Genomic DNA, 23,672 nt, shown 5'->3' with positions numbered 1-23,672 from the left:
CAGTGGGCCTCCATGACCCCACCTCCCTCCAGTGGGCCTCCATGACCATATTTCCCTCCATTGGACCTCCATGACCCACTTTCCTCTAGTGGGCCTCCATGATCCTACCTTCTTCCAGTGGGCCTCCATGACCCTCTTCCTTCTAACGGGCCTTCATGAGCCCACCTCCCTTCAATGGGCCTCCATGACCCTACCTCACTGCAATGGTTGTCTGTGAGTGACCCACCTCACTACAATTGGCTTCTATGACCTACCTCACTGTTAGGGTTCTCCATGGCCAACCTCCCTCCAATGGGCCTCTATGACTCCACATCCTTCAGTGGGCCACCATAACCCCACCTCATTGCAATCTGCCTCCATGGCCTGCTGGTGGGCTAGTACAGAGGAGGCATAGCCGGGCACATGCTGAGCATTAGCAGTTCTTCCCTCGGCATGTGCTGTGACCCACCTTTGCGCTGATTATCAATCTCCCCATAGTTGACTCGCCCACAATTCTCCACCAAGATCCTCAGCGTGGTGTAACCCTGCCAGGAATATAGTGGTCGATGATGACTGCTTGATTACTCAGCTATAAGATCACAACTGCACCTGGGGGTTTCTCTGTGGAACCCTAGTTCTCCCCTAAGCTCTGAGGGTGATCAGAATGCAATGTTCTGCCCCTCTTTCCATGTGCAGCTCTGTGGTTAAGAAGCCTCCAGTCTGCCAATCTTCCTCTTTGACTCCTGCCAAATCTACTCAGGAAGCAGCTGGCGTGAGCCACTGCCCAGCTCCACAAGGGTAACAAACCTGGATCAAGGGGATATTGATCTCCTTCCTTTTATAGTCCAAGAATCCTATAGATACCGTGTTCACAAATACCTGCCAAATGAACAGACAGAAAGCACCCATGGGTCAACAGGAGGGAGGTGTAAGAGGGATCTCTGCTTAGCAGAGAAAGAGGTAACACTGTGTGTGCTGAGGAGGGCATTTAGCCAGGCACAGAGGAAAAATGAATGCCCATGATGACAGCTGAAAAGGACTGCAGAGCTGACGGTGGTGGGCCATCTCCATACACTGGGAACAGCCAGATTTGTGAGAGGAAAGAGAGTCAAACATCTGTTGTCGGGCTTGAGGACTACAAGCCCACAGGAATCAAGAGGAGATGCTCCTACCTGTCCCCGGTCACGCACAAAAGCACTAAGGACACCAGATGAGGCAATGGTGGTCTCATACAGTGTGTACCCAAAGGACTGTCCGTTGCCATTGTTCACTGGCAGGTTCTCCATATTGACTGGCTGTTCAGAATTGATTGGCTGTACAGAAAAAAGACAGGGGAGGCACAGGGGCTAGGCAGAGGAGAACAAAGGCAGCAACCTCATCTTGAGCCTTCTTGGGGAGTGTGGGGCAGCAGACAGATCCCCACCTGGGAATTAGCACACTGTGGGGCAGGAGTGGGGCAGGGGCCTCTAAGATTTTTTCTATTTTGATGTCTCATTTCACAAACATGTGGAGCCAGTCCAGCTGATTGGCGCTCTCAGCTCCAAAATCCTGATTTTGACTCTTTCTCACACTAACTCTGGTCCTCCAGGTCACAGGATTAGGGGGATGAGAAGAGGGATATGCAATAACAACAGAATGAAGACCTGCCATCTCGTGGACTTTCAGCTTTTTAAGCCACCCTCATTTTTGCATCACAGCACCCCTCTGAGTCAGCTACAGGAGGTACACCCTCTTCTCAGAGGAGGGTGAAGCCCACTCTCCTGCCCCCTCATCATCCTCTCTGCCCACTGAGGCTGGAGAAAGGGAATCCCTACTGTGTGATCCAATTTTTCTTCAAGGTCTAAAGAGTTCCTTCCCACTTCATACTCTACCTTGGGTTCATTCTCTTTACTCCAAGTTCTAAAGCTGGAGCGTGGACCTCAAAGCTATCAAGAGTTGGTTTTCTCTTCCTCCATGACAGCTGTCTGGAGGGGTTCCTGGTCCCGCCACCCTACCCACGGCACTCACCGCCTCCATGTACTTCAGGGCATCCCACAGTGACAGGTAGAAAGCTGGCGTCACGGACTCGTATGCAGTCTTGGGAAGAGGGTCAGGTGGGGGAGGCAGAGGGGTACCTGCAACATAGACAGACAACAGGGCCATCCCAAAGGACCCCAGTCACTGCCCCTCCAGCCTGTGCAACCCCTGGCTCCCAGCCAGGGCCCAACATCCTCCTCTATCCTAGAGCCAAGAGGAAAACAGGCCCATTCCCAGACAGGCCCAGACCCTGCTAGCAAGGCAATGCCATGGGGGATGAGGGCGTTGTCATATCCTCAGGAATCTTAGCACCCATGAAAAGGCAAAGCTAGCAAGACACAAACTAGGATGAAAACAGTTAATCTCTCAACTCGCCTGTCCTTGTCCAGGACATTCTTGCACACAGATCAATTGGGGTTGAGGTGGGGTGGTCAGGAAAGAACTCTTCAGGAGTTTCAGAGCAAAAGCAAGGGCCCATGGTGGTGCTGGAGCCTGTTGCTGGCCAGGTACCTGAGATGGAGCCGAAGAAATCTCGGAGCTGGAGGTACTTGGCTGTGTAATCTCCTGCCTCTGTCAGCACCGCGTCATAGTCTGCAAGACACCAGGGTGCTGTCACTGGTCACCCATGTCCCAGGACAGTGTCTGTGGCAGCAAAAAGGGAGAAGCTGGGGGCGGGCAGCAGGATCTTTATCCCAGCGATTTGGGAGGCGAACACTTTTGGTATGAGCCAGCAGTCAAAATACTACAAATACCAACCAGTACAAAGTGCCACCCAAACTGCCTGTGACCACAGCATGACCCTAAATTTCCAGGCATCTTTTCTGCCTTCCAGGACTGTCAAGGGGAGGGCGGGGGTCACGCCACGGGAAGGGCCTGAGTGGGCAGAAGCAGCTGCCCTCATGTGAGGACCTGCCCGCCGCACCTCTCCCACTCCCTCCAGCTCAATTCCAAAAGGCTCACGGGCACATCCATGGGCTGCCATCCCCCCTGCTCTGAAAGTTGAAAACTGATGATCCACACAAACCTCCCCCTTCCCCAGGCACTCTACAGCCAAATGCATTAAAGGCTCAGAAGGTGTCCCTAAAGGACTCTCCATAAATCGTCCCAGACACACAAATGCTGGGGTGTTCTGGGGAGGGGCGGTATGGGGAATACTTGCCATAGCTGGTGACATGAGACTTATAGTCATAATAATGCATGGCTCCATTTATGAAGCCAAAGTTGGTGCCTCCGTGGAACATGTAGAGGTTGATGGAGGAGCCAGCGTCAATGATGGCAGACACGGTTTTTAAAACCTCTACAGGAGAAGGGGAGAAGGGGGAACATGCAGAGTGACCTCGAGTTTGAGACAAGTTGTAAGTCTCCTCTTTCCCAGCCCCTCCTCAGATCCAACTGCATCGCTCTGCCCTTCAGCTTCCACTAAACCCCCATCACAGAAGAGCAGAGGAGGAGCAACAGAGACGGGCCAGAACCGCGGCCCTGAGCTTCGGCCTGCCAGCTGTTTCTCAGTCAGTAAGGTCTCCATCAACTACAACGCGGACAACCCGCTGTGCAGAGCAGCCTTTGCCTCCATCTGGCACACCTCTCCACTTTACTCTCGCTTTGTAAGACACAGAAAGACAGCGCTCAGAATTACAGATGCAGTTCTGACCACCTCCTCAACCCTGCTTTATCAGAACCAATGACACAAGAAGACAGTATCAAAGGAGAACTATAAATGGTTAATTAATATATCCATGTATATGTTTTCTTAAAAACCTCAGTATTGGTCAAAGAAATGTGAACTAAACAATGACCTATCAGATTAGCAAATATTAAGAATTATCTTAATACTCATTGTTGATGAATCTCGTTGAATAATGTATTCTCATTGAATAATGGTGAGTAAAAATTGCTACAATCATTCTGGAGGGCAGTTTAGTAAATATATATCAAAATTGCATTAATGTGTACTTCTATTGCTAGGAACTTATACGGGAATAATATGGCAGGTATGCAAAACTGGATGTTCAAGAATGCTCACTGACATGGCGTTCAGTTAAAAAGAACCACTGAAAACAACCTAAGTGTTCATCAGTAAGAGAGTGGGTAAATGAATTGTGCTTTCATCACCAATACATGGAGTTCTTTCCATTCTTAAAAACAGTGATGGAATCTATATCTAACAGTATAGAAAGCTGTCTTTTATGTCATTCACTGGCACAAGCAGGTGACGAGGAGCAGATGTGCCTGCATTTGTCCACATCTCTCCATGTGCACGTGGGGCTGCAGACAGAGAGCGGCCTACACTGCACACCCCAGGTCTTCCCTGGGCTCTGGGGTTTTTATCTCTTCTTTATATATTTTCTGTATTTGCTGGATGTTTGCAATAGGCACATATTACTTATCTAATTACGAAAACATAATAAAGCAATGTCAAAAGTCCTACTGTTCACTTCAAATGTCAAGACAAATGGCTCTGGAAAATATGAGCTATTACATGCAAACAATCCCAGGAGGCTTGCACCCACCAGCTAGTCTACATCAGTTAGCAGGGTATTTGGAACTTCTTCCTACCTCTTCAGTTGCCTCACATGCTGGAGGCAGGTACTGTAAAACACTCACCAGAGGAATCCAGGATGTTGTGTGTGCCTCCCCACGAGTCAAACCACCCCGTCCAGTACTCCATCACCATCTTGGGCCGAGCCCCCTGGGCACCACAAAATGAGAAGTTAGCTGGTCAAGAGAGACAGAGGAAAGCTCTTCCTGGAGGGGATGCCAGCACCTCTGTCCCCCAACTCCTCCCCGGCTGCAAGCCCCTTGCCTTAGAGGCCATGGGAAGCAGAGCACAGACATGCACCAAGTACACCTGCACCGGCTTCTCCTCCGTGTACGGCCTCCACCCTGCAGGAGGGGGTGGAACAGGCCACCAAGGTGGCTGCAGTGGCCCTGCTGCCTTGACGTGGCTCAACATTGCATACAGCGCTAGCGCGAAAACACAGGGCTGTGTTCAAAGTCAGTCTTCGTGAGAACTCAGCACTTGCTTTCAGTCTCTCTTCCTACATGGGGTTTGTTCTGAATCAAGCCAAGCCTGTCCATTTCCAGGGAAGGAGAATGTTCTGTCAGGATAACTCCACTTCTGAGAGGTACACCATGGACGCAGGCCCCTCAGGTGCTGCTTCCTTTAGAAGGAAGAGTCAGAGAGCTGCTGAGTGGGCCTCTCTTTAAGAGCCAAGAAGTGAGGGCATCACAGCCCAGCCCTTCACAGTGCAGGCTCTGCAGCCACAATGTCTGGCTTTATACTTTGGCTGGGACATTCAGTAAGACTTTACTATTGCCTCAGAACACTGACTTTGCACAGGATTGTCCCAAGGATGCAGAAATCACTCCAGGGACCAGGTTCTACTCTGCCCTGTGTGTGGAAGCACCGTAGCACCTGGGGGAGGTGGAAGGACTGAGAGGCTGCATTTCAAGCTCCGCACAGAGAGCCTTCTTCATTCCGCACAGGCCGTCTCTGTCAGTGACGGCTTCACATTTCGAAGGCAAGTGCCCACAGGGCAACAAAGTCCGACCCAGGGTGAAGATTCACGGTCCACTGAGTGGAAGGGACCAGCCACACCAGAGGAAGGCCAAAGGAGTCACAATAATTCTTAGCAAGATATGTGGCTTGGTTTTCTTTACAGCTGTCCACCTCCAAAGAAGGTGATATAGGACCACATCTAAGTCACTAAAAAGGGAGGAATCAATCTTAAGTGCCACATGTCAGTATTCTGCAGTGCCATGAGGGGCTCTCTGTCATGACTGGAGGGTGCCAGGGCCAACGCAGGGAGTTGTCCACCACTGGCCCAGGTCACTGCACCACACAGTGAGGAGCTGGGGCTCCGCTGTCCTCCCTAACATGCTCTTACTGGGTGTTTATCCCTTCTACAAATGTCTCTTTGACTGTAAAACGGTAGTAACAGCAGCGAGCACACATGGTCACTGGGAGAACTAAAGGACACGATGCACGTAAAGCCCTTGGCACCAGGGCCTGGTCCTTAGGAAGTGCTCAGGAAACATTCGCGTGGGTTCTCTCCATCACTGACATGGATGGGAGGACCAGCGAGGTGCTGTTGGCCACACCAAAGTGGAGGAGAGCTGGGCCTGTGTTGTCCCCATTCAAAGGCAACTTTGATCAAAACAAAGAAGCACTCAACTCCCCTTCCTTGGGGAAAGCAAACATCGCTGAGCTGTGAACAGAAAGGCCTTTAGCAGTGCCACTCGATCAAAGGATGACCTGGCCTGGTGCACACGGGTGTGGCCATTTCTCCAAGGAGGACCCTGAAGGAGCCAACGTGAAGCACTGTTGTGCTGGGTGCCTTCCTAGTATCACCTCATTCAATCCTCAAACAACCTCTGACTAGCTACGATCGGCACCCCCACTCACAGAAGAGGAGAGAGAAGCACAGGGCGGCCAGCCCCAGTGGGCGGAGGGCAGCCACTGCATCCTGTGCTTCTCCTAGGCAGCACTCTGTACAATCCCATCAGTTACTGGGCAACTGTTTGGTTAACAGGTCTCTCCCCAAGGAGGCAACAAACCACGGGAGGGCAGAGACCCTGTCATCTTAGTCACTGCAGAGGAACAGGGCCCAGCCCCACCCCACGCATAGAGCAGGCACTCAGTAAATACGGGAGGAGGCAAGGAAAGGAGAAAGGGACTGGATCTGGGCCCACCTGTACCTGCTGTCTCTCTCCAGATCTGCCCCACAAAGTCTGCGTGGGGTGAGGTCTGCCTGGTCCCACCTCCTCCTGCGCACCTCCCTGCCCGTTCTGCTTGTGCCTCTAAACTTCAGTAGTAGCCACGCCATACACACAGGTGGCCCTCATCCTTCGTGGCTCCACACTGCTGTGATGGCTTCATATGGATGTGCCTTAGGACACTGCCTCTGCTCTAAAAAATGAACAGCTGGGATGGAGAACAACCCCAGCACCTCCACAGGCATCTGTCCACCTGTGACACGAACGCTCCAACAGCTCGCTCTAGACCAGGGATCAACATGACCATCAGCCCATGCTGGCAGTTTGGGGCATTCCCACCCTTCAGTAAGACAGGGTGAGAGACGGGTCTCTCAGTTCTGCAAATGGGCTGCAGCTGCCTTGGTCAGACCATATCTCTCTCCTTAGGGGAGACACATGAACTTGAGAGACAAGAAATCGATCAGAACAGGATTTAACTGTAAATTCCCATCACCCTGATGGATGTTGAGGTACAGCCAGAAACTCCTCTCTCCCTCTGACCTGGAATGGGCCAGCCTGCCTGTCCTGCTGACGACAATCATCTTTCTAGGCCCACAGGGGCCTCACAGGTTAAGGTCAGACATATACTGCACAGGGCACAGCAGTGTTTCTCCCCTTGATCCCTAGGGCCCAAATGAGCATGTCTGGGGCTACGTGAGTCACAGAATTCTAGTCAAGAGGCCTCTGTGATGGCATCATGCCTAGAGCTTTGAAAAGGGCCCTTTCTCAAGAGGCAGGAAACCATATTCATGCATCACCTCACACAGCAACAACTCAGAGCATGTCCACACGGCTTCCCCGGCCACGGGCGCAGCAAAATGGGGCAGCAGGAGCTGGGTTCTGCAGCGCTTCTCTCCCATCTGGGGCACCCCGAGCACAGTGCAGGTGTCCAGAGCGCCAGAGGCTTCTGACACAGAGGCTCCACTCCCCTCTAGGATTCCTACACTCACACGGAGCAGGGCCCGGGCCAGACTCACCTGGACAGTGAAGAGAAAGGTGCTTAATAACTGCAGGTCGTGTTGCGACTGTAAGTTGATGGTGGCCAGCACTGTGGATGGAAAGAAGAAAAAAGAAACAGAACATTCTCATAAAGCCAGGAAGATTTCCTGAACTACCCCAGACCTTTCGCAGTTCACCAGCATAATAAATTAACTAAGCTTGACATTGTTTCCCACCTCCAATTAGAGTTTGGTTTCTCTGATGTCAGGAAATTTATCTTGCTCATCTTGGAAATCCCACCCTCGGCACAGAGTGCACAGGGCAGGCCCTCACTAGGCATCTGTTCTGGATTCACATGGGTTTACAACCAGAGTGTGGGTTCTGTCACTTGTTCTTCTGCAGGAGCCCAGAGTCGGATCTCTCCTTGCACCTCAAGCACCTAGTACGGGGTAACAACCTAAATGAAGACTCCACTTTCGTTTCTTTGACGAGGCTAATTTTCTCTTCTACCCCATGGTGTTCATTTTTTAATTTAAAATTATATTTTAAGTGGCTTTCCATTAGTGAAAGGATGCTGAGAAAGATGTGCTACATTTGCCTATGGCTGTGGATCCCCTGGCCAGCCCACTGCAGCAGTTGGTTCTGGAGCTCCTTGCCTGCCTCCTGTCTGCCTGGGCAGTGGGCTCACACTCAGCGGCCTCTGCCTGGGTTCCAGCAGACTGGGAAGGCCTGACAGAGACTGAGCCGGCCTGGCAAGCTGACCACCCTGATGCTCTCCTGTCAGACATAAGCCCCTGATCACCAGTGATTAAAAACAGACAAGAGCTGAGGCTCCAGGAAGTTAAATAACAAGCCTCACGGTCACCACACTGCTGGTGAGCAGCAGAGCAGGACTGCAGCCCCAGGCCCATCTCATACCCACCCTTCTTCTGTGATGCCATTGTCCTCCAGCAACCCACTGGGGAACCCTACATCCAGACCCCCCTCAACTAAAGCAGAAATCCCTTGAAGACAGGAGGCCTGTCAGAAACTGACCAGGCAGAAATCTCAGAGGTCAACAGGATTAGCATGGCTAACTGAACAGCATCTACTCCTAGCTTCCTGACACTCCACTCAAATAAAAACAAGGCGTGAAAAAGTGGAAGGCCATAAGGAACAAGAACTAGAGAGGAGGCATAACAGAGAAGAGATTTCAAGAAAGCCTTAAGCGACTGAAAAAGGGCAGGGAACAGCCTGAGAGAAAGGAAGAAGTTATGACTGGCTGCCCACCTGCAACCCAAGGCCTCCCTCATGTCCGAGGCACCGTGCAGGGGGAACGCCTGTCCCCTGCCTCGTGCACCCCTCAAGCCGCTTCCCCAGTGATGCTGTCCCCTCAGGGGACCACACTCTCCAGGAAAGCTGAGCCCCAGCGGCTCTAGGCTTGGAGGGACGGGGCACAGCAGAGTGTGGCTGAGACGTGAAGCGGGGAAAGAGGGCAATCTGACCAAGGGGGCTCCTGCCCACCCCCAGCCTGCGCCCCAAACATCTCCAGCCATAGACCAAAGGAGCGGTCTCTGGACTCCAGCACTGACAGTCGGGCTTCCCTCACTGAAAGAGCCCAATAGGGCCCACCCACCCTGCAAAGGAGCACACCTGCCAACAGCCTCTCCTCCACCCAGGGTCCCCAAGGGGCCACAGAGTGCCTCTTCCTTAACTGCCCATGCAAGAGCCACCAACTGAGAAAGGCCCCTCAGGTGGAAGGATGAGCAGAACAGGTAAATGTTAAAAAAAAATAGTAAAATATCCTCAGAGAGAGATAAGAACCATATTATCCATTAAAAAAGCATCCTATGAGAAAAGAAATTATTCAAGGAAAACATGATCCAAGAGGTAACAGAAGGATCGGAAGATAAAAGCTGAAGAAGTTGCTCAGAAAGTAGAACTCAAGGGCATAAAGAGAAAAAATCAAAAAGATAAGCGACTTAGAGAATCAGTATCAGAGTCCAATCCATGAGAAACAGGAATGACCAGAAGATCAGAGAGAAGAGGGAAAGCATATCAAAGAAATGCATGATGAGTGTCCCACCACTGATGACCCTGTTTCAGTTCAAGTGATCCAAAAAAGTGCCAAGAAAGGGACACCAAAGGACATCATTGTCAAATACCAGAATACCAAGGATAAAAGGAAAACTCTAAAATTTCCTAGAAACAGGAGAGAAAAGAAAACAGGGCATTTAAAAGGATCAGGCACCAGAATGGAACCGTACTTCGGCAGCAAGAGCAGATCCTAGGAAATAAGAGAGCAATGCTGTCAAAGTTCCAGGAAACAGATTCCACAGCAGACACGGGTCAGTCTGGGTAGCGCTATGCAGCAGGCTGCTGTGGGGTCAGAGACAATGTGGTCCCAGACAGCGACCAGACTCAACCTAGAACCCGACAGGTACAGGTGTCTGGAAAACACCCACGATAGGAGTTTGGAAGGTCTTTGGTAAAGGATTTGTTTACCTTTACCAAAGGGAGAGAACGAAGAACTTACAAGAAATGACAAACAAATGAGGTAAGTACATTGAAAGAGAAAACTAAGCATCCTGAAAGTGAGTCAATCTGCAAACGTCGTCCAGAACGTCAGACGCAGTGTGGGGCCTGCAGGAAGGTGGTGACCTGCGATGGCACGGCCACTGACTACACATGGCTAGCAGAAGGGCAGGAGGGGAAGCTGCGGGCCCAGGGTGGCGAGAGAGGACTAAACCCTCAATGCAACAAGACAGCAGTAAATGGAATTTTAAATCAATAAGTATAGAGTTCTATATGCCCATTCTTAAGAACTACGAGAAAAACACCAGAAGAAAAAGTTAAAGGGTTCAAATGATCATTTCTGGCGAGAGGGAGGAGGAGGCAGGCCACACCGTATTTACAAGCATTTCCATTATTTTACTTTTAGATCCTGTAAATGCGTTCCTTCAATTACACTTTTAATTAACTGAGAGAAATCATTCCAGGCAGCCTGGGCAGCAGGCAGCTCTCAGAGGGGGCGCTGCAGTGGAGGGGGCACGGAGATCAGCAGGGGCCTTGGAGACTCCGACCCACCGCCACGCTTTCCTCCCCAACATTGGTTGCTGGCGCTATAAAAGGGTCTTCCTTCCAGCAGGGCCACAGCCGCCCAGGCCCCACCCCGCACAGGTGCGCCCCCGGGGCAGCCGCAGGGACACAGTGCCACCGCGTGGACACACAGAATCACTGCCGGTCCTCCTCGGGAGCTGGGGTCTGGCTCCTTGAGGAACTCGCTCTGCCTGGGGACCAGAGCCGCTGCCGCCCACTCATCCAGCAGTCATTCTGAGTGGCAGCCGCACACCAGGCGCTGGCCTAGGGCTTCAGGGAGGAAAGCTGCTATCTTCCAGCCATTCGGGCTAGGGGAGGGAAAGCAGGAGGGACAATACAGAGCGGCGTGCCCACGTAGCAGAGGCACGGTGTGGGAGCCCAGGAAGGCAGCTGGCAGGAAGACCCTTCAGGACGGGTCATCCTTGCGGTGCGCACACCGTGTCCGGGCACGGGAGCACAGCCAAACCAGACAGACAGAAGCCAGGCACGGCAGAGCCTACTGCTGCCTGAAACAGGTAAATAAAACAAAGAAACTCTGGAAGGTTGGAAGGCAAAAACAAAGCAAGGCAGAAGGGCTGGGTGAGCTCCGGGAGAAGCTGCAATTTTCAGAGGAAGCCTCACCTCTAGGCGACCTCGGAGGGGAGTTGGAGGGACAGCTCCACAGCTCTCTGGAAGAAGGCTGGGGGCGTGGAGTGCGTTCTAGCAACAACAAGGAGGCCAGGGGGGTGGAGCAGAGTGGGCCAGAGGAGAGCAGGAGGCACCAGCTAGGGCACAGAGGCCGCTGGGGAGGCCCTTGGCAGCCATTCTCAGAATGTGCACTTCACTCTGAGTAGGTCAGGTACGCCTGGAGTTCAGGCCAGCGCGAGATGATCTGAGTGATACTTTCAAGGCACACAGAGGAGTTCTTGGGGAGGGAATAGCGAACAAAAGGGAGGTCAGTTCCAATGCTGTTGCAATATTGCAAATGAAAAATGATAGTAATAGCTGAGGTGGTAAAACTTATTTGGATACCAGATAAACTTTGAAGATAAAGCTAAAGGTAAAAAGGATTTGCTGATGGCCATGTGTTAGGCATACAGAGAGAGAGGAGTTGAGTCTAGAGTGACTACAAGGGTTAGGGCCTGCAGAATTAGTGGGCAATGAGGTTACAATTTACTGAGAAAAGAAGACTGAAAGTGGGGCAGGTTCTGGGAGGGAATGAGACAAGTTCAGTTCCCACTGGTTCCACTGAGACTGGTGGCCTTCCCAGGGCCGTGCTCAGGAGGAGAGGCACATGGAAGGCAGGAGTTCAGGAAGGGTCCCTGATGGAGATGCACGCCTCAGACTCATCAGCACAGAGATGGCATTTAAAGCCATCTGGATGACACCACGAGGGCAGTAAGCGTACCGAGAGAAGAGCAGCACTCACTCCAAGGAGTGAGCCACAAGGACTGTGAGCATCAGAGCTCAGGGAGAGAGAAGCGACCAGCAGGAGACACCGAGAAGGAACTGCCCACAAGGGCAAGAAAAAGCCAGGAAATTGCGTCCCTTACACCAGGTGAGGAAATTTTCAAGAAAAAGAGATTGATAGCTGCTGAAAACTAAAATCTAATCAGAGGCGACGAGGACTAACAATTTGATACTGTGGGGTCACTAGCAACCGGGAACAGTGCACCGCCAGTGGGATGGCGAGGGTGGTGGCGCAGCACTGTGGTTTGACAGAGACGGAGACGGAGGAACAGGGGCCATGAGCATGGACAGGGGAGACGTGCTGAAAGGGGAGCAGAGAAAGAGAACAGCCTCTGCACAGGAAAATGAATCAGCAGATCTTTTTTAGAAGGGAGAACTAGCAACAAGTTTTTACCCAGATAGGAACAGTCCAATAGAAAGAAGGTTGGACAGTGAGGGGCAGTAGGGGCTCGCTGCCCTGCAGCAGCTGAAAGAAGGGGCTTAGTGCAGTGTGGAGTGGCCGGGCAGATCAGGAGCGGGGCAAGTGCGTCTACACTAACGGGAAGAGAGGCAGAGTAAGGGGCACGGATGCTGGTGCATGGAGCACTGCCATGGTTATTGACTGTGCACTCTCTGCCCAGCCAACTGTCCTTCACTGTGGGGGCCACAGTGACGCTGGCAAGTGGTCAGTCATCTCTACAATTTTGGCAGGATTTGGGAAAGCCATCCTCACAGTATGCTCCATGCTTCATCTGCTCATCCCTCTTTGTACCATTCAGAGACCTTCTCAGGGGCCCAACTTGCCGTTCCCCACGTCTTGCAGTCTGCAGAGCACTGTTAGTATCCAGAGCGCTCGACAGAAATGGGAGACCAGCTACAGAGTTGGCTGTGGCAAGTCCGTCTCTGTCACGGACTGTCCAGCCCTCTGAGGCCCAGAGCTTTGGGGCCAGTGCCATGCAAACAGACGAGCAGGCCTCAGAGAAACTCCACTCGTGGCTCAGGCTGTCTGGAGGAGTGTATACAGCCAGGCCAGGGAACTACCCCCTGGCCCTGCGTGGCCCCATGAAGGCACCTCCATCAACAGCTCCATTGCTCAGGCCGTCCTTGTTGTCTGAAGTCAAGAGCAGTTCCTCAATACCTCGGTCCTCCAAAGCCTGTGGGGATAAAAGAGTTCAAAGTCTGCCACTCCTCACAGCTTCTGCTGCCCCCACACTGGGACTGCAGCAGCCAGAAGAGAAAGGGGAGAGATTCAAAATAAAGCATTTCTTTCTCTGCAGAGAATGGAGAGAAAACCACCTTGTCTGTGCCCGCCATGTTCGATAAAGCTCCAATCAGCTTGAATTACAGCGGCAGGGGCAAGGCCGTCAGGCTCTGGCAGCCCTTAGCTACTGCCAATCTGGCAAGATGCTGGGTCTGGCTAGTGTGCTGCTCCTAGAGGGGTCTGCTCAGAGGCCAGCTCAGAAGGCCAGGGGCCATGCTGTCACCGAGCCACTGACAGGAGGGCTCCGGGAGTGGGTCAGGCCTCCAGGGCAGCTCCCCCTTCACCCGCACCAGAAACAAGCAGCCCCTCCCTTCCCCACACCAGGCTAGGCTCTGGTCAACAGCCACACCACAGTCACATGCCCATGGTGCCGGCGCAGGCCCAGTAGAACAGGAAGTGCCCCGTGAAGGCAGAGAATCTGACGATGAAGACATGCAAGGAACACGCTGTGTGGGGGTAATGCGCCTCACCATTCAGGACAACGGCGCATAGCTATGGGCAGGACTGCCGTGCCACTGCGCACAGACCACCCTATTCAGTCTTCACAGGCAGCATCCTAAGTGTACACATGAAGAGCCTCAGAGAGGCTTGCAGAAGTGCTATGGGAATCAGAGCTGATGGCAGGTGGACCTGAGCCCAGTCTGTCACCATTCAAAGGCTCTGCTCTGGGGCTGTGGGCTCTTTTGGATCAAAAGCCCCAGCAAGGGGTACTTTCCTATCATTTTCCCTACGTATATTATGACAAGACTGCTTATTTCAACTAGATTCTTTTGGAAATAGGGGAGGCAGAGAGGTGATCCAGTGGGGGAACAAAGCTCCCGTCTGCCCCGGATGCTGGTGAGGAAAGAACAGGGTCCAATTCTCAGGGACACCAGAAGCTGTAGTTTAATCTGTCAGGCAAGGTGAGGTCCACCACCTCACAGCACTCCAACCAGTCACTCACTGGCATCTAACAAACACTGCTTAGGTTCCTGCCCTATGTGGAAAGCCTCACGTGGGCTGGGAGGGCGCAAACAGGGACAATGGCCAACTTTTACAGCTGTACTAGTCTCACTGGACTTTGCACAGGCGTTCATTTACTGACTGCACACTGTAAGGGATGAGCACCAGTGACCAGCCAAGGGCCTGGTGCCTGTTATCCCTCCACATTCCCACAGTCAACTCAGAGAAAGGCATTCTTGTCTCCATCATGCACATGATGAAACTAAGGCTCAGAAAGATAAGGTGACTGGCCCAGTGTCGTCCTATGCTGACGGTGTCCACATGTCCACAACAGCCCAGGAACAGCTGCATGGCAGCTCAGGGGGATGCTCCCAAGAGCTTCAGTGTTACAGACGCTGGGCACTGGGGCTTCTCAGTGTCCACATGTGTCACACACAGATACCTTTCCCAGATGCCAGGGAGGTGTGACTGAGCAGGACCGGTCACAGAAGGGGCTACACTCTCCTCTCCTCCCATCAGGGGAGCGCTCCTCCTCTGCAGCTCAGTAATTCAGTCAGCACTTGCTGGAGAAGCTCTAGCACTCAAGAGACAGACTGAGAGGCCGAGGTGGAGCTGGAGAAGCTGCCCTGCCCCATGCCCTGGCTGAGACCTTTCGAGCTGATTCAGAGACAAAGAGGAAGCTGCAGGGGTGACGTAGCCCAGGCTGTGGCTGGACTCGACTGTCAGGACTGAACTCTCCCCTTTCAGCTTCAGGAATGCCACACTTCCTAGAGAGAGCCCTGCTCCCTGCGCAGGGGCGTTCTGCACTGCAGGAGAAGGGGGACGAGCAGATAAGAACCTAGAGGCTGAAGCGCTTGAGCCTCGGTCTACCCCTCTGTAGAGACTGAAGTAACTTCCAGATGGAAAATGAATCTGCCTGTGACAGCAGATGGGATGCTGCCTAGGACATCGAGGGCCAAAGCTGAAGCAGCTTTAATTAAATAAATTCACTGAGGCCACTTAACATTTCCTCAGCTCACACCATGGCCAACTCTTCTAAGTACTCCAAAACCAATGCCAATGATTCTGTCATGGTCTCATTTATTGATTTATTATATGTCTAGAACAGCACTGAGCCTGTTATGGGACCTCACATAGACACACAATCCAGAGAGGCAAACATTCTCTTTAGTCCCACTCCAGAGAAGAAAAATAGAGCTTTAGAAAAATTAAGGCATTTGTTCAAAGTCTCAGCTACTAAGAAACCAGATCTGAGTATTAGCCTGTTCAAGCCCTGCCCATCCCTCATTTGCCATATATTAAATCAGTGGTTCTCAACCTCACCCACACATAGGAATCAGATGTCAAAGTATCACCCCAGAGATTCTTATTTAACTGGTATGGTATATGATCTTGGCATAGGGATTTTTAAAAATTCCCCAGATGAAGCCAACGTGCAGCCAAAGCTGGGAACCGCTACTTTAGATGCTGGAATGAGAGCAGCCTCTCCAGGAAGACTTCTCTAATCACCACTCAATTCAGTCAATTCCTCTATCCTCAGCCCCTGCAACACCACATGTGTACTGCAATCCCCAAATAAACTCCATCAACATAGGGTAAATAAGTGACAGCCCTGTTGAAATGAAAGTATGGAAAAAGGATTCACTAATTAATAAATGGTGCTGGGAGACATGGTATTAATATGAGAAAAGTATTAGACCCCCATGTCACACCATAGCCCATAATACATTCCAGAGGAAGCAATATGAAGAAATGAACTGAATTGATTCTTACTTTCTTGATGTAAGGCATGTAGGTGGGGTCTTTGTTATAGGAACCATATTCATTCTCCACCTGCACAGCAATGATGGGTCCTCCATGCTTGTACTGGGGAAAAGAGATAAGCAATCAGAAGCTGAGTTTGTAGTGGGAACTATATTATCTAATTTCAACACACTTATCACCAGTGTTTTACACCACCATGTTTTACTAGCAAAACATTCCATTTAAAAGCAAAAGTCTCAAAAGGTTTGGTATATAATTGAGAATGACATCAGTATGACGTGCAGTAGGAAACTCCAGGCCCTGTTCCCCTACAGAAACATCAAATAAACCACCTAATGACTAAAGTAACTTTACAGGAGATCTGGAAAACAGTCAAACATTTGAGCAAACAAGTGAACACCCAATCAAGAAAAAGACACATTCAAAATGGTAGCAGATTTCATGGTGTTTTCACTCTCCTGTCACACTCTGCCCACCAGCATAGCATGGCATAGTCAGAAAGAAGCACCCCAATTACCAGTTCCCTCCCTCAGGACAGAAAGAGCAAAACAGAACTTGTTTGAAATGTTCTGGGCTACCTTTGGGCTGCCCAGTGAACTAGTTTGTGTCTCATTTGAATTAGAGCTCAGACAGGAAATGTTGGCATAGTTTGGACCTCAGCCTGGAAGCTGCATGTGAAAACTTCCGAGGGATTACAGACCCATGGGTGCCTCAGGGCAAGGGACTACAGGCAGAGGAATATAATAGAACATCTAAGGCCACAAGAAAAAGGTGGAATGAGACTCTTTGGGAAACTAAAACATGTAAAAGCAGTCGAGGGAAATTGGGAGGAAAAAAAAAAAAGCACACACACAGACCAGACAGGACACATACCCAAAAATATCTGAGAAGATCTTAAGCCTTCACTTTGGGCCGATCTCAAGGCTCAGAGCCTGCTACACAGTGAAGGTGCTCCCTGCCAGCCCACAAAGACTGGGGGCGGTGACCACTATGTCAAATGCCCCATTTTCAACAAGAGCACAAGGCATGTAAGACATAGAGAAGTAGGGCCCATTCACAGCAACAAAATCTGTCGCCAGACACAGCCTATAAAGAAATGCACTCAGTAGACTTACTAGACGAAGATTTTAAAACAACTGTCACAAATATGCTCAAAGAGCTAAAGAAAAACACGGACAAAGCCTCAAGAAAAGGATACATGAGCAAAATCAGAATAGCAATAGAGACAGAAACCACAAAACAGACCTAAACAGAAATTCTGGAGCTAAAAACTACAGCATCTAAATAGAAAATTTCACCATAGCAGTTCAACCACGGATTCAAACAAGCAGAAGAAAGAATGGGTGAACTTGGACAGAGTCATTTTAAATTATTGAATCTAAGGAGAAAAAAGAATAAAGAAAAGTGAACAGAGTCTGAGGGACTTATGCAACATCACTAAGTAGACAAACTCATTATGGGAACCCCAAAGGAGAAGAAAGAAAAAAGCAGAGAGATTATTTGAAGAAATCATGGCAGAAAACCTCTCAAATTTGAGGAAACACAGATATACAAGTCCAAGAAGCTTCAATGAACTCCAAGTAGCTTTAACCCAGAGACCCACACCACGACACACTATAACCAAACTGTCAAAAGACAAAGACGAAGAGATTCTTGAAAGGAACCAAAGGAAAATGTGACTTGCAAAGACCCCCAGTAAAGACTATCAGTGGATGTCTTCCCAGAAACCTTGCAGAACTGAGGCAGTGAGATGACACAAACTGCTGAAGGAGAAAAACTAACAATTGAGAATTCCAAATCCAGCAAAACTGTCCTTTAAAAACAAGGAAGAAATTAAGACATTCTCACACAAATAAAAGCAGAAGGTGTTCCTTACCACTAAACTTGCCCTACAAGAAATGTTAGATGGAGTCCCTCGCATTGACATGAAAGGCATATGAAAGTTCTCTGGTAAAGTAAATATGTAAAAACCAATGTTATTACAATATTAGTTCATAACTCTGCCTCCTATTTTTTAGAGGATTTAAAAGACAAATGCATAAAATAATTATAAATCTATATTCATAGGTACACAATATTTAAAGATGTAATTTGTGACATCAATAACATAAAGGGGGAAAGGAGCTGTAAAGGAGTAGAGATTTTATATGTGATCGAAGTTAAGCTAGTATCAATATAAGATAGAATGTCATAGGGGCTGGCCCCGTGGCCGAGTGGTTGAGTTCGCGCGCTCCGCTGCAGGCGGCCCAGTGTTTCGTTGGTTCGGGTCCTGGGCGCGGACATGGCACTGCTCATTGAGCCACGCTGGGGGCAGCGTCCCACATGCCACGACTAGAAGGACCCACAACGAAGAATATGCAGCTGTGTACTGGGGGGCTTTGGGGAGAAAAAGGAGAAAGGTAAAATCTTTAAAAAAAAAAAAAAAGATAGAATGTCATAACTTTTGGACAGTATATGTAATCCCCCTGGTAACCACAACAAAAACATCTATAGACTATACACAAAAGGAGATGAAAAGGGAACAGAGCTTGTCACTATGAAAATCAACTAAATACAAAGGAAGGCAGTAATGGAGGAGATGAGGGAGAAAAATATGGCAAGACATACGGAAAACAAATAACAAAATGGCAAAAGCAAATGCTTCCCTATCAGTAATTACTTCAAATGTAAATGTGTTAAACTCTCCAACCACAAGCAGATTAGCAGAATGGACAAATAAACAGTATCCAACCATATGCTGTCCACAAGACACTCACTCTAGAGCTAAGGACACACATGAGTTGAAAGTGAAAGGCTGGAAAAAGCTATTCTGTGCAACAGTAACCAAAGGGGAGCAGGGATGACTGCACTAAGAGCAAACAAAACAGCCTGTAAGTCAAAACTGATAGAAGAGACAAAGGGCATTACATTTTATATACACATAAATACATAATATATATTATACATAAGGATAAAAGGGTCAATTTAGAAGATATAACAATTATAAACATATATGCATCGAACACCAAAGTACCAAAATATATGAAGAAAATATTCCAAGAACTGAAGAGAAAAAAGACATCTCTATAGTAATAGCGGGAGACTTCAATATCCCATTTTCAATAATAGATAAAACAACCAGACAGATGATCCATCAGGAAACACAGGACTTGCACAACGTTGCAGGCCAATGTGACCTAGCAAATACATATAGAACACTCCATCCAACAACAGCACGATGCACACTTTTCTCCAGTGCACACAGAATAGTCTCCAGGATAGACCATATGTTAGGCCACAAAACAAGTTTTAATAAATGTTTTAAAAGATTGAAGTCAAAGTATGTTTTCTAATCACAATATAAGGAAACTAAAAACCAGCAGCAGAAAGAAAACTGAAAAATTCACAAATATGTGGAAACCAAACAACACACTCTTAAAAAACCAGTGACTCAAAGAAGCAATCACAGGGAAATTAGAAAATATATTGAGACAAATGAAAATGAAAACACAACAAAACAAACTTACAGGATACAGTGAAAGCAGTGCTAAGAGGGAAATTTATAATTGTAAACACATTAAAGAAGAAAGGTCTCAAGTCAACAAGCTAACTTTTCATCTTAAGAAACTAGAAAAAGAGAAACAGACTAAACCCAAACATAGCAGAAGAAATAAAGTAATAAAGATTAGAGCAGAATAAAAACAGAGACTAGAAAAACAATAGAGAAAAATCAGAAAAACCAAGAGTTGGTTCTTTGAAAAGATCAACAAAGTTGATAAACCTTTAGTTAGATTAACAAAGAAGAGAAAATATTCGAATAACTAAAAATCAAAAACAAAACAGGAGGTGTTGCTACCAATTTTATAGGAATAAAAAGAATTATAAGAGAGGAATATGAAAAATTGTATGCCAACAAATTGAATAACCTAGATGAAATAAACAAATTCTAGAAACACACAACATGCCAAGACTGAATCATGAAGAAACAAAAAATCCAAATAGATCTGTAACTAGTAAGGAGATTGACACCAATCCTTCTCTAACTCTTGCAAGAAAAATCAAAAAAGAGGGAACACTTCCAAACTCATTCCATGAAGTATTACCAAAGCTAGAAAAAGACTCTACATAGAAGAAAACCACAGACCAACATCCCTGATGAACACTGACGCAAAAATCTTCAACAAAACACTAGCAAACTGAATTCAACAATATTAAAAAGATTATACACCATGAACAAGTGGGATTTATTCCTGAATGCAAGGACAACTCAATGAAAATCAATGTGATACACCACATCAACAAAATAAAGGAAAAATAGCACAGGATCATCACAACTGACACATAAAAAGATTTGACAAAATTCAACTTGCTTTCATACTAAAAACACTCAACAAACTAGGAATAGAAGAAAACTATCTCAAGATAATAAAAGCTATATATGAAAAGTCCACACACAGCCAATCTCACACTCAATGGTGAAAGATTGAAAGCCTTTCCTCTAAGATTAAGAAAAAGACAAGGATTCCTGCTTTCACCACTTCTATTCAACATAGTATTGAAAGTTTTAGCCAGAGGAGTTAGGCAAAAAAATAAAGGCATTCAAATTGGAAAGGAAGAAGTAAAATTATCTGTGTTTGCAGATCTTATACATAGAAAATCATAAAGATTCCACAAAAAAACTAATAGCACTAATAAACAAATTCAGCAAATTTGCAGGAAACAAAATCAGTGCACAAAAAATTTAATTCTGTTTCTATACACTACCAATGAACAATTCTATTTACAATAGCATCAAAAAGCTTAAAATATTTAGGGATAAATTTAATCAATGACATAAAATACTTCTACATTGAAAACTACAAAACACTGCTGAGAGAAATTAAAGAAGACACCAGTAAATGGAAAGGCATCCTGTGTTCATAGATTGAAAGATTTAATAGTGGTAAGATGTCAGTGCTACCCAAAGTGATCCACAGAGTCAATGCAATCCCTATCAAAATTTCAACGATGTTTCTGCAGAAATACAAAAATCCGAGGGCCAGCCCAGTGGCGCAGCGGTAAAGTTCGTACGTTCTGCTTTGGTGGCCCGGGGTTCGTCGGTTCAGATCCCAGGTGCGGACCTAGCACCACTTGTCAAGCCATGCTTTGGTAGGCATCCCACATACAAAGTAGAGAAAGATGGACATGGATGTGAGCTCAGGGCCAGTCTTCCTCAGCAAAAAGAGGAGGATTGGCGGCAGATGTTAGCTAAGGGCTAATCTTCCTAAAAACAGAAAAAAAAGAAAGAAAAATCCTACCTAAAATCCATATAGAATCTCAAGGGACCTCGAATAGCCAAAACAACGTTGGGAACATTGTTGGAGGTCTCACACTTCCTGATTTCAAAACTTACTACAAAGCTTCGGTAACCAAACAGTGGAGTAGTGACGTGAAGACAGACATATAGACCAACAGAACAGAATAGAGGCCAAAGAATAAACTCTCACAACTATGGTCAAATGATTGGCAATGAGGGTGCCAAGACTATTCAATGGGAAAAGAACAGCTGTCTTCAACTAATGGTGGTGAGAAAACTGGATATCCACATACAAAAGAACGAAGGTGGACTGTTACTTTACACCATATACAAAAATTAACTCAAAACAGATCATAAACCTAAACATAAGAGGTAACACTAGAACACCCTTAGAAGAAAACATAGCAGAGAAGCTTCAGGACACTGGATTTGGCAATGATTTCTTGGACATGGAACAAAAAGCAAAGGCAACAAAAGAAAAAACAGATATGTTGGACTTTAAAAACTTCTATGCGTGAAAGGACACAATCAACAAGAGTGAAAAGGCAACCCTTGGAATTGGGAGAAAATATCTGCAAATCATGTATCTGATAAGAGACTGACATCCAGAATGTGTAAAGAACTCCTACAACTCAACATCAACAAAACACAAACAACCCGATTAAAAAATGAGCAAAGAACTTAAAGATATTTCTCCAAAGAAGATACAGAGATGGCCAGTAAAGACATGAAAAAATACTCCACATCGCTAATCATTAGGGAATTCAAACCAAAACCACAATGAGATACCTAACCTCACAACCATTAGGATGACTTTTACCAAATAAACAGAAAACAAGTGTGGGCCACGATGCTGAGAAACTGGAACTTTGTGCACGGCCCATGGGAATATAGAATGCTGCAGCTGTGGAAAATGTATGGCAGTTCCTCAAAAAATTAAATACAGACTAACCATATAATCCAGCAATACCACTTCTGAGTATATATCCAAAAAAGTGAAAACAGGGACTCAAACAGATATTTGTACACCCATGTTCACAGCAGCATTATTCACAATAGCCAAAAGCAACCTAACTGTCCATTGATGAATGGATGCATAACCAAAATGTGGTACATGCAGACAATGGAATATTATTCAGCCTTAAAAAGGAAATTCTGACAGATGCTATAAAACGGATGAATCTTGAGGCTATTATGCTAAGGGAAAGAAGCCAGTCACAAAGGGACACAAAAACTGTTTGATTCCATTTATATGAGGTCCTGGAGTGGTCAGATTGAGAGAGAGAAAGTAGAATGGTGGCCGCCAGGGGCCATAGAGAGGGGAGGGAGAGGTAGTGTTTAATGGGGACAGAGTTTCAATTTGGGAAAAAGAAAAAATTCCTGAGACGGATGGTGGTGATGTTTGCACAACAACCCGAATGTACTTAATGCCACTGAACTGTACATTTAAAAATGGTTAAAAATGGTAAATTTTATGTATATTCTATCACAATAAAAAATAAAATGATGTTATACCCAGAAAAAAAAAATTGTTTTCATAGGTTTGGTATGCCATTTCCATGTTTAAGGAAACCCCTGACCCATATTCCTGGCACGGACATGGCATGGGCTTCCCTACCACCCCACCCCGACCTCCACTACCCAACCCACCACAGCCCACTGAAGCATCTGGGCAACCCCAACTTCCCTGCAAAAATCTAGGCCCATAATTTCCTAGCTTCTTGCTTCTTTCGTAATTAGGGCTGCCAGATTGAGTAAATAAAAACACAAGACACCCAGTTATACTTGAATTTACAATAAATAATTTTATATATACACGAATATTTTTTAATGTAAGTATGTCCCATGCAATACCTGGGACTTATTTATACTAAAAAAACTATTCCTTGTTTATCTGAAATTCAACTTTAACTGAGTGTCCTGTGTTTTATTTGCCTGCCCCACAAATGATCAAAGAGTTCCTCGCATCTATGCATGCTGTGAATATTCCAAACCATTGACTGAGAGCAATTTGTACTGATGTATACTAATTTCTCAGTGTCACTGTTCTTGTTTTTACACAAGCAATTGGGTTAATTATTCCCATTTCTGCCTTTTTATTGCTTCCAATTATTACATGCAATGTTAAGATACTTTCTCACAAAAATTTATTTTAATACATATGTTTTGAATAATAAATGTGTACCATGCAGGACCTTTTTGGCAGAAGGATGTACCTTAAAAAGCCATCAATTG

The 23,672-nt window shown here is 47.3% G+C and overlaps 1 protein-coding gene across 6 annotated transcripts in view; it reads right to left on the bottom strand.

The window, feature by feature from the left end:
* The window catches only part of LOC124225247 (beta-galactosidase-1-like protein 2), a 46,465-nt gene that overhangs the window by 4,068 nt on the left and 18,725 nt on the right, over window positions 1–23,672 (bottom strand). For 5 of the 6 annotated variants that reach the window (XM_046637794.1, XM_046637792.1, XM_046637796.1 and 2 more), the window contains 10 exons: window positions 16,172–16,264; window positions 13,268–13,349; window positions 7,728–7,798; window positions 4,600–4,684; window positions 3,155–3,292; window positions 2,506–2,586; window positions 1,987–2,093; window positions 1,152–1,292; window positions 787–858; window positions 449–524 (listed from right to left, as the gene is read on the bottom strand). In XM_046637794.1, the coding sequence (XP_046493750.1) occupies window positions 449–524; window positions 787–858; window positions 1,152–1,292; window positions 1,987–2,093; window positions 2,506–2,586; window positions 3,155–3,292; window positions 4,600–4,684; window positions 7,728–7,798; window positions 13,268–13,349; window positions 16,172–16,264 (946 nt within the window). The remainder of the gene's footprint in view (window positions 1–448; window positions 525–786; window positions 859–1,151; window positions 1,293–1,986; window positions 2,094–2,505; window positions 2,587–3,154; window positions 3,293–4,599; window positions 4,685–7,727; window positions 7,799–13,267; window positions 13,350–16,171; window positions 16,265–23,672) is intronic. The other variant, XM_046637797.1, reaches the window with a different exon arrangement.

The sequence above is a fragment of the Equus quagga genome, chromosome 14, assembly GCF_021613505.1.
Source record: "Equus quagga isolate Etosha38 chromosome 14, UCLA_HA_Equagga_1.0, whole genome shotgun sequence".
Lineage (NCBI taxonomy): Eukaryota > Metazoa > Chordata > Mammalia > Perissodactyla > Equidae > Equus > Equus quagga.
The sequence above is the reverse complement of the archived record's forward strand: the minus strand, read 5'-3'. Positions and strand labels throughout refer to the sequence as shown.